The sequence below is a fragment of the Trachurus japonicus genome, chromosome 20 (genome assembly GCF_045865225.1).
Source record: "Trachurus japonicus isolate A0001 chromosome 20, Traja_1.0".
NCBI lineage: Eukaryota > Metazoa > Chordata > Actinopteri > Carangiformes > Carangidae > Trachurus > Trachurus japonicus.
The window spans coordinates 5,603,472-5,614,930 of NC_140926.1; the positions used below are offsets into that span (position 1 = coordinate 5,603,472).

Consider the following 11,459-nt stretch of genomic DNA (forward strand, 5'->3'; position numbering starts at 1 on the left):
TCAGACTGTCTGTATCTCACCGGCGGCCACATGTTGTTTTTAGACCTCTTCCTAAACTCTGATCGTGGCTTTAGCCTGACGCTGTCAAACCTCTCTGCTTTCAGCCTCTAATCCCTGGATCTACTACGCTCACAATGAATGAACACACACACACACACAGCAGAGCAGCCAGAGGCGGCGTGGAGCCCTGAGGCTACACACTGCACATCAGAGAGAGATGGAGAGATGGAGAGATGGAGACCGGCTGGGAGGAAAAACACTTTGAGGGGGGAATTTTTTAGTTTAGATGCGAGCCTCAGGAGGAGGAGACCACACCTCTGGGTGTCTCCTCCACATGTTGGAGACCGACTGCTCTCTTAAAAAACTGCTGTTACTCTTCAAATGAAATATAAACTGTTATAAAGAGGTGGTGAAACAAGTGGATGATGTCACAGCCTTTCTTTTATTACTGCAACCAACAGTACGACATGCATGCATACATGCAAAAGTTTGGGCAGCCCCGTTTAAAGTGTCTGTTAATGTGGACAGTTCAGCAGCAAGTGGAAGATGAAATGATATCCAAAAGTTACAGATGATGCATTCCCTTTACATTTTAAACATTTCTATTTTCATCTTTTACATTTTCAAAATGACAGAGAAGGAAAAGGGCCTGCAGCAAAGCTTTAGGCCCCCTGCATAGTTAGTAGCTAGTTGCCCCCCCTTTGGAAAGTACCACAGCGTGTAAATAGTAAATCTCTTGTCTGATAGCTTGGTCAAAGTTATCTAAGAGCTCAAGTCTTCTGGGTTTCCCATTCTTTTGCAGGCTGCTGCTTTGTTTCCATTTCTCACTCTTAAACTGTAAAACTGTATCTGCACATGAAGGTCTCCTGACTGAATGCTTGTTAATTAAACATTATCCAAGCATGCACTTTTCTTCTTCTTTTTTTTTCTTTTTTACACTTTTTGAGGTTTTCTGGCACTTTGGCATACTTCAAACTTTACTTCAAACTTTATTTATTTATATATCCTTAAAAACAAACTGAGATCTGAATAAAACCATAAATAACTAGTTAAAGAGGAGTTTATAAGAAAGATACGTTGGTCACGAGTGCTGTGATTCACTCCAAGTCACTTTAAAACTGTACAAAACAAAAAATAATACACTGATATTGCTTAAAATATTGCAAAAGAGTGTTTCATGTTTAACTTTATGCCTTTTGGAGATCATTTCATCTCCAACTGTACACATTAACACACATTTTCCCAAACTTTTGCATGATGCCACTCACTGTAAGTACAAGGTTGTATAAGATGAAATGGACAGATGGATGAGTCACATACAGCAGCACTCGGTCCTATTCACGTCATGTACAGTTGGTCAACGAGGGACTGTCTTGTCTCCTGTAAAGAGGGAGGGACCAATATTATTGTCTTGCCATCTGTCTTCAGGGGCCCAAGGAGGCTCCTGCACCTGACACTTCAGACAGCTGACAGCTGATCAGCCAGTGTGTGTGTGTGTGTGAGAGAGAGAGAGAGATACCTACAGGCCTGAGGATGTGAGTGTGAGTGTGTGTGAGATGTTTTGTTTAGACTTTTTCTTGCTGGAAATCCTTCGTTTAGGAACATAACAAAACTTCTTCTTCTTTTTTCTCTCTCTTTTTTTGTGCTATTTACACACTCTGACATTTCGCTTCAAGAAGCCTGGGCCCTCCTGTAAACATTCCCAACATTAGTATTTTTCTTTTGGGGCAGATTTATATCTAAATGTTAACAACACGCTGGGGTAAATGTTTAGATGGGGGGTGGGGTGGGGAGGTAAATGAGGACACGCACTGAAGCCGTGGTTTTTATCCACTGGAAGGAAATGAAGTGGCTAAATATTTAGATCAGGTCTTATTCCAGCGGATGTCTGTCTGTCACCACAGACGATGATTTGTTTCTGCAGCCGAGCTGATTCGTCAATTACAAAATCCTCATTTTTGTGCATGACGAGTCGTATTTATTTGCTGGAATGTGTCTATTTGTTTGTGGTTTGCAGACTTGGTAAACAGCCTTCAAGTAGCCTATCACTGATATGATTTAGACCGTACTCCACACACACACACACACACATCGGAGGCCGTGACAGAAGTAGTGGAGCCGCACACTGTTTTCATTGTCAATTAATCCGCAATTGTTATTTACTGATCGTTTAATTGTTTAGTTTATAGATCAGTCAGACACACAGTTCCCAAGTCAGTGTCTCTGATTAGTTTATTTAGTCCGAATACACACAGACATGAAGTTGAAGGACTCGTCTCAGATGTTTCACATGGATCTGAAGTGTCCTTTATGATGTCATAAACTGACTCAGTCCAGCAGTGAAAACCTCAGAGCTGCAGCCGTCACGCTAAAGGGTGAGGAGCTAATACAAGGCTCTGACAGCAGAAATTTCTGTATAAAGTGTTTTCGTCTTTACATAACTTTATACGACACATTGTTTCAACTATTGAACATTATTTGAGACAAACTGAGGCTTTTATGATGATATGAAATAGAGAAACTATCGACCTTGTGAGCTGCTTCGCTGAATCCGCCCCCTGACTCCCAGCTAATCCAAGAACTGTACTTGACCATCATGAGCAAAACTGTTTCCATACGGTCTGTAGAAATTGGCCCATTGCCATAATCCCTATAGTTTTCGGAGTAGGTTTGTTACCTTTAATTGTCAGTGCAAGCTATTTTTAGAACGGCGGAGCAGAGCCGCGAGCTGCTCAGAGCTACGCTACGGAGGCTCATGGGATTTCTTGGTTTCCCTCATCAAATACACAATCCAACAACTCCAAAACGCTCTGGTGGACAAGTTGTGTCCTGCAGATTCACCACGCTATGAGATAATAACAGAACGTTACGAGTTGGAGTTGTTTTCAAGGCAAATGCAGAGACTGCTTGCTGAAAAACTGCCACCAATTGGAACGTCCATCAGCGTTTTTGCATGAATTTACCTCGAAAACAACTCAGTCTCATAACGTTATGTTATGATCTCATAGCCTGGTGAATATGCAGGTCACAACTTGTCCACCAGAGCTTGCACCGACAATTAAAGGTAACAAACCTACTCCTAAAACTATAGGTATTATGGCAATGGGCCAATTTGCCAAAATGTTGAACTATCCCTTTATGAGTTACACTTTTAAGAAACTTTAACATGTTTAACATGTTTTATAACAGTTTAACATGAGAGTCTATGGAGATTGACTCACTGTTGTAGACACACTCTAGTGGTCAGGAGTGGAACTGCAGCTTTTCGGGAAATAAAAAATACATTTTCAACCTCGGAGGTTGACGATTGGAGAAAAGTTGCGAGGTTTTTTTGTTCATAATTTGATCAAAATTGTTCAGTCAGTCGAGTAATTGATTGATAAACTAACTGTATCAAACTGAAGCTGAGTGAAATGTATGTGTGTGTGTGTGTGTGTGTTCAGCGAAGGGGGGGAAAAAAAAGTGGAGCTGACGAAGGGAAGAAAACCAAGAAAAACATACAAGTCCTGTTCCTCCTGCTATACCCTGGGAGGTGTGTGCATCCATTACTGTGCTCAGGTGTTAACAGGTTCCACGTGTGTTTACACTTCATATATTGTTTCACATGCTGCTGCCGTCACAGTGGGTACACGGCCTCTCTCCGGGCTGTTACTGGCTCTTTGTGAGGGTAGCGGCGGGGCAACACGGTGGCAGCTCCTTGCTTTTACATCACAGGGATGTAGTAAAACCCTGAGGGGGCTGTTAGGGGGGGGGGGGGGGGCATTTATACCTGCAAGTAGGAGGAGGAGGGTGGAGGTGAAGCTGTGAAGCTGTGAAGGTGCCCTGCAAAAACTCAAAATCTTACCAAGAATATTTGTCTTATTTCTACTCAAAATGTCATTTCTAGTCAAAACAATCTCATTATACCTACATTTATACAGTTATACATAAAAAAGTAGCTTGTTTTTAGACACTTTTTACTTATTTCAAGTCTATTTTCATTTGAAATAAGTAGAAAAATCTGATAGTGGAGCAAGTTTCTCTTTCTGATTTACAAGCACAAAGAAAACTTCCTTTCACTATCAGATTTTTCTACTTATTTCAAGTGAAAATTAGTTTGAAACAAGTGAAAATTATCTAAAAACAAGTTAATTTTTAGGCGATGAGTCTTATTTAAAGTGGAAAGAGATTAGTTTTGACTAGAAATGAGACATTTTGATAAGAAATAAGACAAATATTCTTGGAAAGATTTTGAGTTTTTGCAGTGTGAAGCTGCAGAAGGTGGATTTAAAAAGAAATTCTGCTTCAGTAAAAAATCCTCTGGTGCTGGCGGTGGAAAAGGGGGGAGTTGGGGTTGGGGAGGGGGTTGCAGCTTCAAAACAAATTGGGTCTCTTTTGATGGAGGCTGTTGGACCACCTCATTAAATTTGCATGTGAATACAAACAACTTGACCGCCTAGTGCTGCACAAAATGGCCGATGCTAATGACCGTGCCGCCGGCTTTTGTGGAGGCCGAAGGCTGCGACGGCCGGCTGGATGTTGGCTGGCTGCACACCCTGGTGTAGTAATGTGTGTGTGTGTAGTGTGTGATTGTGTAAAGCTAAAAACAAACAACTTGTAGCTTGTTCTCGCTTTGCTGATGTCTTCACCTTCCCGTGGTCACCTGACACCGCCGCGTTGAGCCAGCAGAGCGAAGCAAAGCGGAGCGGAGTGGAGTGGAGTCGGGGCTAAAGCAAACAGCCGTCACATTAGGGCGGCCCGGGCAGAGGACATTGTTATGATTACCATGGTAATAGTCCTGTGGGGAGGCCATGAGCACGAGGGTGGGGGGTTTTGGTGGTGGGATGGGGTGGGGGGGTCGTAGGCCTCACTAATGCATGGCGCTGCCGCTAAGTGGTTAGCTGCTAATAGCGTTTTCCTGTGCTGCTAATGGAAAGACACGACGACGGTCACACACACACACATACATGCATGCACCCCTAAGTGAAGCTGAGCCTCGGATTTAAACTACTTATGGGATGTCTTACTCGTGGTTGCCGTGGCAATCGGACAGACTCGAGGGTGGGTGGGGGGGTTAGGTAGGTTAGGGTGTGAACTTTTCAACCGTGTGTTGTCCCCATCTGTCCCGTCTTTTCTTCGTCTGGAAATGTAAATATTGAAAAACCCGAGTTTAGAAACTTCTGAAGGACACGACAGAAACATAAAAACCAATCTCAGCTCCAAACAAAACTGTCAGGAAGCAACAGAAACACTATATTATTCTGATGGTCGTGACCCTTTAAGTTCTTCAATAGATGTTTTTTTTTTATCCTTTAAAAAGGTTGAATCACAGTGTGTCGTGTACAGTTTGTTTTATTTGGAGCAACTTTCTATTAAATAAAAAACCCATCAGTCTGGAGCAGAGACACAGTTTTGGCTGTTTAACCCTTTCAAGACAACTTTAAAATGTAATGTTGTGCCACAGAGAGAATTCAAAGGTGCCACTTTGGAGTTTAGGGAAAGAATAACTGAATATTGGTAATAAATATTTCAGTTTTCGAGGACAGATCACTCTCTACTCTTTGCATGGTTCTATTGAACTGTGTTTTCCTTTATGTTTATAAGGATCTACAGATCTGTGATCAATTAAAATCATATTCATTCAGTGTAAAATCTGAGTTTCACTGTTTAGAAGTGTCTACAAATAGACATATTATTGTTCTACATCACCACACTGTGTTGAATCATACCCAAATTTATATCAACAGTCCCATATATAAGTGTTTTTAGGATCAATTGCTGATGATGAGAGACAAATAGAGAGTTAAAAGTGAAGCTGCTGCAACTGGTATAGAGAAATTTGGTCTTAAACCACTTTACAGACTTGATAGGACATCGTTTAGTATCAAAGTGCTGAACACCGGAGAGACAGAGTTGAGCTGAACAGTATTTGTGAGGCGTTCACTGACTGAAAATAATAATATGGTGTTTCTGCTTCCAGGATAACTCAAGTGAAGGTGAAGTGAAGCCGAGGCCGAGTCCATCAACGACTGAGACACACGCAGCAGCAGCTCTACTGTAAAACAAGGCCGAGCTGGCAGCTCCACAACACACACACACACACACAGTGTAAGCAGCACGCCAAGGCCACACAACGACCCTGCACTGTCAAACCAGGACAACAGCCTCACAGGATTTTAACACTTTCTGTGCCACTCTACTTTGTTTTTTTTCACCATTTGGAAACGTAAAACAGTAAAAAACCACAGAAGTGAATCGTGAAATAAATAAAAAGTCACTTTTAATGGAAGTTTTTTTTCTTTCACACTCACAATCAAGCTTATAGTCTGATCACAGAGAGATGTTGGACATTCACCCAGAACAAGACACACACACACACAGTCACACATGCACACACAGTCACACATGCACGCACACACCAGTCAGTTTTATCAGACAAAAATATATATATATTTAAAATCTTTACAATACGCTTGAATCAGGAACCGTACACAGAGGAGTGTGCACACCTACAGTCAAACACTGAATTTTTTTTTATCTCCTCAGACAAGTCCTCTCTTCTTGTTTTTTTGTTTTGTACCCTGGTGTCAGTGTAAAATTCTTGTTTTAAGTGAACGACAACTTTTTTTAGGATTTTTTTTTCTTTCTTCTTTCTTTTTTCTTTTTTACAAATGTGCAAATAAGACAGATTTGGAATCCTTCAGCGCTCAGTGTCAACAAAAAGTCCAGGATCCTCAGGAGCAGCGACGGAGTCACGACGACGTCACTCCACCTCAGTCCTCCTGCCCTCTCCTCTCAAGCTTCACCACAGCTCCTCCGCTGCGTCGCCTTTCATTTTCAAGTAAAGTGCTCCTCTAGCGAAAAAAAAATACGAAAAAAAAAACACACGGCGTGAGATCAGTCTTGTATTTTTTCGCCACCGACCGACCGACATAAGCATCAACCCCAAAGAAGTCCCAGCGGACGACGAAGAGGATGGGAATGTCTCTTATTAAAGTTCAAAAAGGGGAGGCGACAGTCGTTTTTTAAAAGTTTCGCGGCAGGAAGTCATACGAACTCCAGCTTCCCGTGGCCGCTGTACATCCCCCAGTGCACCAGAGACAGGATTTTATCGTTGCCGAGGTCGGCCTGTCGCATCTTGTCGCAGGTGAGGCAGCAGTTCTCGTGGCCCGTGACCGGCACCATGCACTCCAGGTCCAGCTTGGCCACGTGGCCCTTCTTGGTGTGGTGGCCGTGGAAGCTGTAGTGGAGCCGCGAGAGCATCTGCTGCCTCTGGTCCTGCAGCCGCTTGTTCTCGCTGCGCAGCATCCGCAGCGCCAGCATGATGAGCAGCACCAGGATGAGGCCGCCGGCGATCGGCACCGCGATCACCGCCGCCCTGAACCACACCTCCTTGGCCGAGGCCAGCTCCTGCACCCGGGTCACCAGGTTCCTGTTGTTGGCGTCCGGCTGAAACCGGCTGTCTGCACACAGAGAGAGACAATGATGCGGTCAATTACATGCTCATATATTCACACTGCTCCACAGATTTAAAGCAGAAGTAAGCGATCCGGTCGTTTTGGCTAATGCTGCGTTCCAGGCAGGCTTTTGAAACCGTAAATTACAGCTTCAAGTCACGACTTACGACTTTGTAGCGTTCCAGGCAACCCACTCGTGCTTTTCCGACCTGTTTTACCTGTGAAAGTCACTATAACGGCCACTCGTAACTTCTGACCCGTGAACTTGTACCAGATCGAACTGGTACGACTTCACAGGTCGGAAAAACACGAGTTACAGGTTGCCTTGAACGCACCATAACGTCTTGTCAGCCGATGGAGTTAGCAGCCCCCGCCCTCGTCATGGATCTATGGGTCCTCGTCCCTACGTCACCACATTCAGGCGCATCCCTTGGCTGCACACACAGCCCTTCATGCCGTTCTCTCTCCTCATTGGATAAAAACTGTAGGATACGATAAATGTTTTCTCCTCGGCTCAGAGCAGAGCAGAGTGACTGACAGACCCGTGTTTCGGTCCAAACACTCTATGTAAGTGATTGCTGTCGGAAGATATAACTATTTAAGACTTATATTAACACAAAAATATCGCTTACTTCTGCTTTAATCTATTACAGAGGAAAAAAGTTTCAGCTTTTTGACAGTTGGAGGAGCTGCTTCTGCTCCGCCGTGGTGACGTCAGCGCCCACAGAGAGAGAAAACAAGACAGACGAGAGCGAGGAAGTGAGAAAGGGGCAGCGGGGCTAAAAAACAAATGAGTCACCTTGTCCTGACCTGAGAGCCAGAAATTAATTTGAGCTAATAAACTGTTCTCTCTCTGCTCTGCTCTGGTCGGGGTCACTACAAAAAAAAAATCCCCTCAGGACTCTCCGGCTCGCCGTCCTTTCATAAGTCTCCAGGACGCTGGTTCTGCCCAACATGCAGCAGCCATGTCGGGGAATATTCACTCTCTACACGGCACACATACCTACTCAGCTGGAAAATTACATGGTGCACAGCATAAAAAAAGAATATATCTGATCTCTTTCCAAGTGCTTAAGGTAAACTGGCTGCTCCCGGAGCTGGAGCCCATTAAAAGTAAGGTGGCCTGTACGTTCATAAACAGCAAAGTGTTTGAAGAGCCCTACAGCTCGATATGTTGCTCCTGGAAAGAGGGGGGAAAAAATGTGACTATTTGCTAAAGAGGGATCGTAAACCCCTCGACTAAAAAGTGAATGTCATATTTCAGCCGCAGTGAAAAAGCAAAACATCCCGAGAACAGCTTCCTCCTCCTTCTTTTTACCTGTGGAGTCCCTGGTGTGCGCCAGGTCGTGCAGGCCTCTGTAGTTGCACATGTCCTCGTGGCAGCACTCCAGCGTCGTGGCCGAGGCGCCGCTGAGGACGTCCGCCGCCGCCGCCGCCTTCGTACTGCTGCTGCTGCTACAGACGTCCACGGCGTTGGCGATGGGGTCTAAACACCCGTGCGTGAGGGGCGAGTTTGAGTTGAACGGGTCCAGGACCTTGGTGAAGCAGGCGTTCAGTTCTGATTTGCACATGTATCCAGTGGCCACACAGTGCGGAGCGTCACAGTAACACCTTATTTCTCCTGGAAACGTCAAAACAGAAAGAAACAGGGTTAGAAAAGTGAGAAAAGGAAAGAAAAAGTCACATTTTTAACTGATATTTTGATGCAACATGAGCTGAGGAGGTTTGAATCCGGTGATGACGGTCCCTGAAAGCCCCACGTAAGGGTTCAACTAAAGGTTAATAACTCCTGATCGCTGTTTGGATGTTTTTAAGTGGTTTTGAGAAAATATTTAACAACAAAAACGACTCCTCTGATGTTTTTCAGACTCAGGGCAGGCAGCGTGCGCCCCCTCACCCCCCTCACCCGGGCAATAAACATCCCAGGTAACTTTACAGACCTCACGGGAAATATTTTCACTTTTCGCACTAATCCGGTCACTGTGTGTGTCGTCATTTTAGGAGTTTCTCCTCATGCAAATGTTTTAAAACAGGAACCGTGTAGCTCATGATTAGTGGGTTTGTTTGCCAAAGTCAATTTCTTTCAACCCAAATGGAAACTCGCAAATAAGGGAGGGGAGGTGGTGGTGGTGGTGGTGGGGGCCCGGAGCGCGGCGCAGGAGTCTCCTTTCACCCCCGGTTTGCACGCAAAGCTTTACTTGTGGTCAGGAGAGCCTGGGGGCGGAGGAGGAGGAGAGGGAGGGGGGTGTCCACCGAGGTCCCGTCTAAAAAGGCTTCCAGCAACCTTATCATTAGAGCCGCCTGCACTTAGACAGGCCCACTCATTACTTCATCCATGGCCTGTTTTTAAAATTAAACATTTAAAAATATCTGTAGAGAACTTGTATTTATGGTTTTCTCTTCAGTCTCGGTACTTTAAACGTGAATGCTTTGTCTCTTTTGAACATAAACTGCAAGCGTTTCTATGCTTTCCACTTCTCTGGTGACTGTTTTGCACAAAAACAAGTTAAACTACCTAAGTTTAACTTCTTTTTTAGCTCCACAAAGTGTGTTTTTTCTTCCATTTCCTGCATAAAAAATGAAAAAACACTGAAGGGGGGAAACTACAGCAGAGTTTCTCAGTGGTGGCTGCTCTTTGAACGCACCAGCTCTCGGTGTGCAGGGGCACATTCATCAGATCAGTGTTTTCCCTGTGAATGATTGGAGCAGCAGGGCCCGGGCAGGTCATTTGGAGAATATTTCATTAGAAAGGAGAGGCCCCTTTGTGGGCGCTGAGGTGGTGGTGGTGGTGGTGGTGGGGAGGGATGGATGGATGGATAGATGGATGAAGAAGGGAGGGGGGCAGAGAAACAGGCCAAGCACTGAGGCTTTTTTTCTTTTTTTTTGAGTCCCCGGCTCAGTATGAATGGCAGCTTCAAAACTGAGTTAAACATGAGTTTAGTGAAGTGAAACATGGCAGGGTTTGAGTGCTGAGTGTGTAATGGGCTATTAATAACAATAATTCAATAAGATTTGATGTTTAAGTTGAAGTTTTTTTACTAGAAAAAGACAAAAAAGTGGGATTATTGTAGTTTGCATTACGGATTTAAATAAAAGTATACAGGAAATGTCAATTCAGTAAGATTAGTGACACAGTTTAGTCATAGTGTACTCCCTTGTTTTTAAAGGGTAAATGCTGCATTCAAGTGTCGCTTAATTTGATTGTTTCTCCTAAAATGAATCCTGGCGTGAGTGAGGTTTAAGTCCGGTCTGGTTTTCTTTTTATCGCTCCCACATATTGTTGATCGCTGATTTGAAGGAGCTAAAACAAACACCAAAGAGACCAAAGTCTACATACACACATAGGCCTATAGCCTACTAACGTTATATATATACCTTTAGTGAGAAGAACAGCCATGGCGCAGAGCTCCAGTTGTAGCCAGATGGAAATGAAACTGGACTGTCGATCCATTTACAGCGAGTTATATCCAGTGGCAGAAGGCGAAAGAAGCCGGACGACACACACACACAACACACACATACACACTCACACACTGAAAAAAGGGGGGTTTACATGGAGCTACGGCGAGAAACGAGGCATTCCTGAGCCCGAAACACGACAGCTCGAGTCGACAATCCAGACCGAAACACGAAGAAGTGGACGTCGTTTCCTCTCCCGCATGGAGAAAAGTTTAAAAAAAGAAAAGAAAGGAAAAAAGTTTGTTAATAAAAACGGTCCGACATTTTTTTTTTCTTTTTTGGGAGACGCGTAAACACAACGCAACTCCTCGTTTAACGTCCTCGGCTCGAGCCCCAACCGTTAAAAACAGGAAAAATGTGGAAAAAAATTAAAAAGTAAACTCCTTTGGAAAGATTGGGAAGTTGATTTCTGTGGGTCCTCCTCTGTGTGTCTAGTTAGTGTTGTTCCCTGTTGCTGTGGTTGTTCCGCCGCCGGTCACCGTGAAGCATCACTCACTTTGTATTCCCGGTAACTGTTAACGGAGAAAAAGCGACGACTTCGCAGAGAGAGACCAACCGCTCACA

At 44.2% G+C, this 11,459-nt stretch overlaps 1 protein-coding gene and 1 long non-coding RNA gene across 2 annotated transcripts; one reads left to right on the top strand and one right to left on the bottom strand.

The window, feature by feature from the left end:
* Positions 1 to 6,228: 6,228 nt before the first annotated feature.
* On the top strand, positions 6,229 to 6,521 carry LOC146966262 (uncharacterized). The gene is made up of 2 exons (XR_015034517.1): positions 6,229 to 6,359; positions 6,402 to 6,521. It is a non-coding gene; the product is annotated as an uncharacterized LOC146966262 (long non-coding RNA).
* A 449-nt stretch (positions 6,522 to 6,970) lies between these two features.
* On the bottom strand, positions 6,971 to 11,045 carry bambia (BMP and activin membrane-bound inhibitor (Xenopus laevis) homolog a). The gene is made up of 3 exons (XM_085763398.1): positions 10,812 to 11,045; positions 8,755 to 9,057; positions 6,971 to 7,442 (listed from the first exon to the last, which is right to left on the bottom strand). Exons 1-3 carry the CDS (start codon positions 10,885 to 10,887, stop codon positions 7,027 to 7,029), a joined length of 795 nt encoding a protein of 264 aa, XP_085619524.1. The 5' UTR covers positions 10,888 to 11,045; the 3' UTR covers positions 6,971 to 7,026.
* Between the last annotated feature and the right edge of the window lie 414 nt (positions 11,046 to 11,459).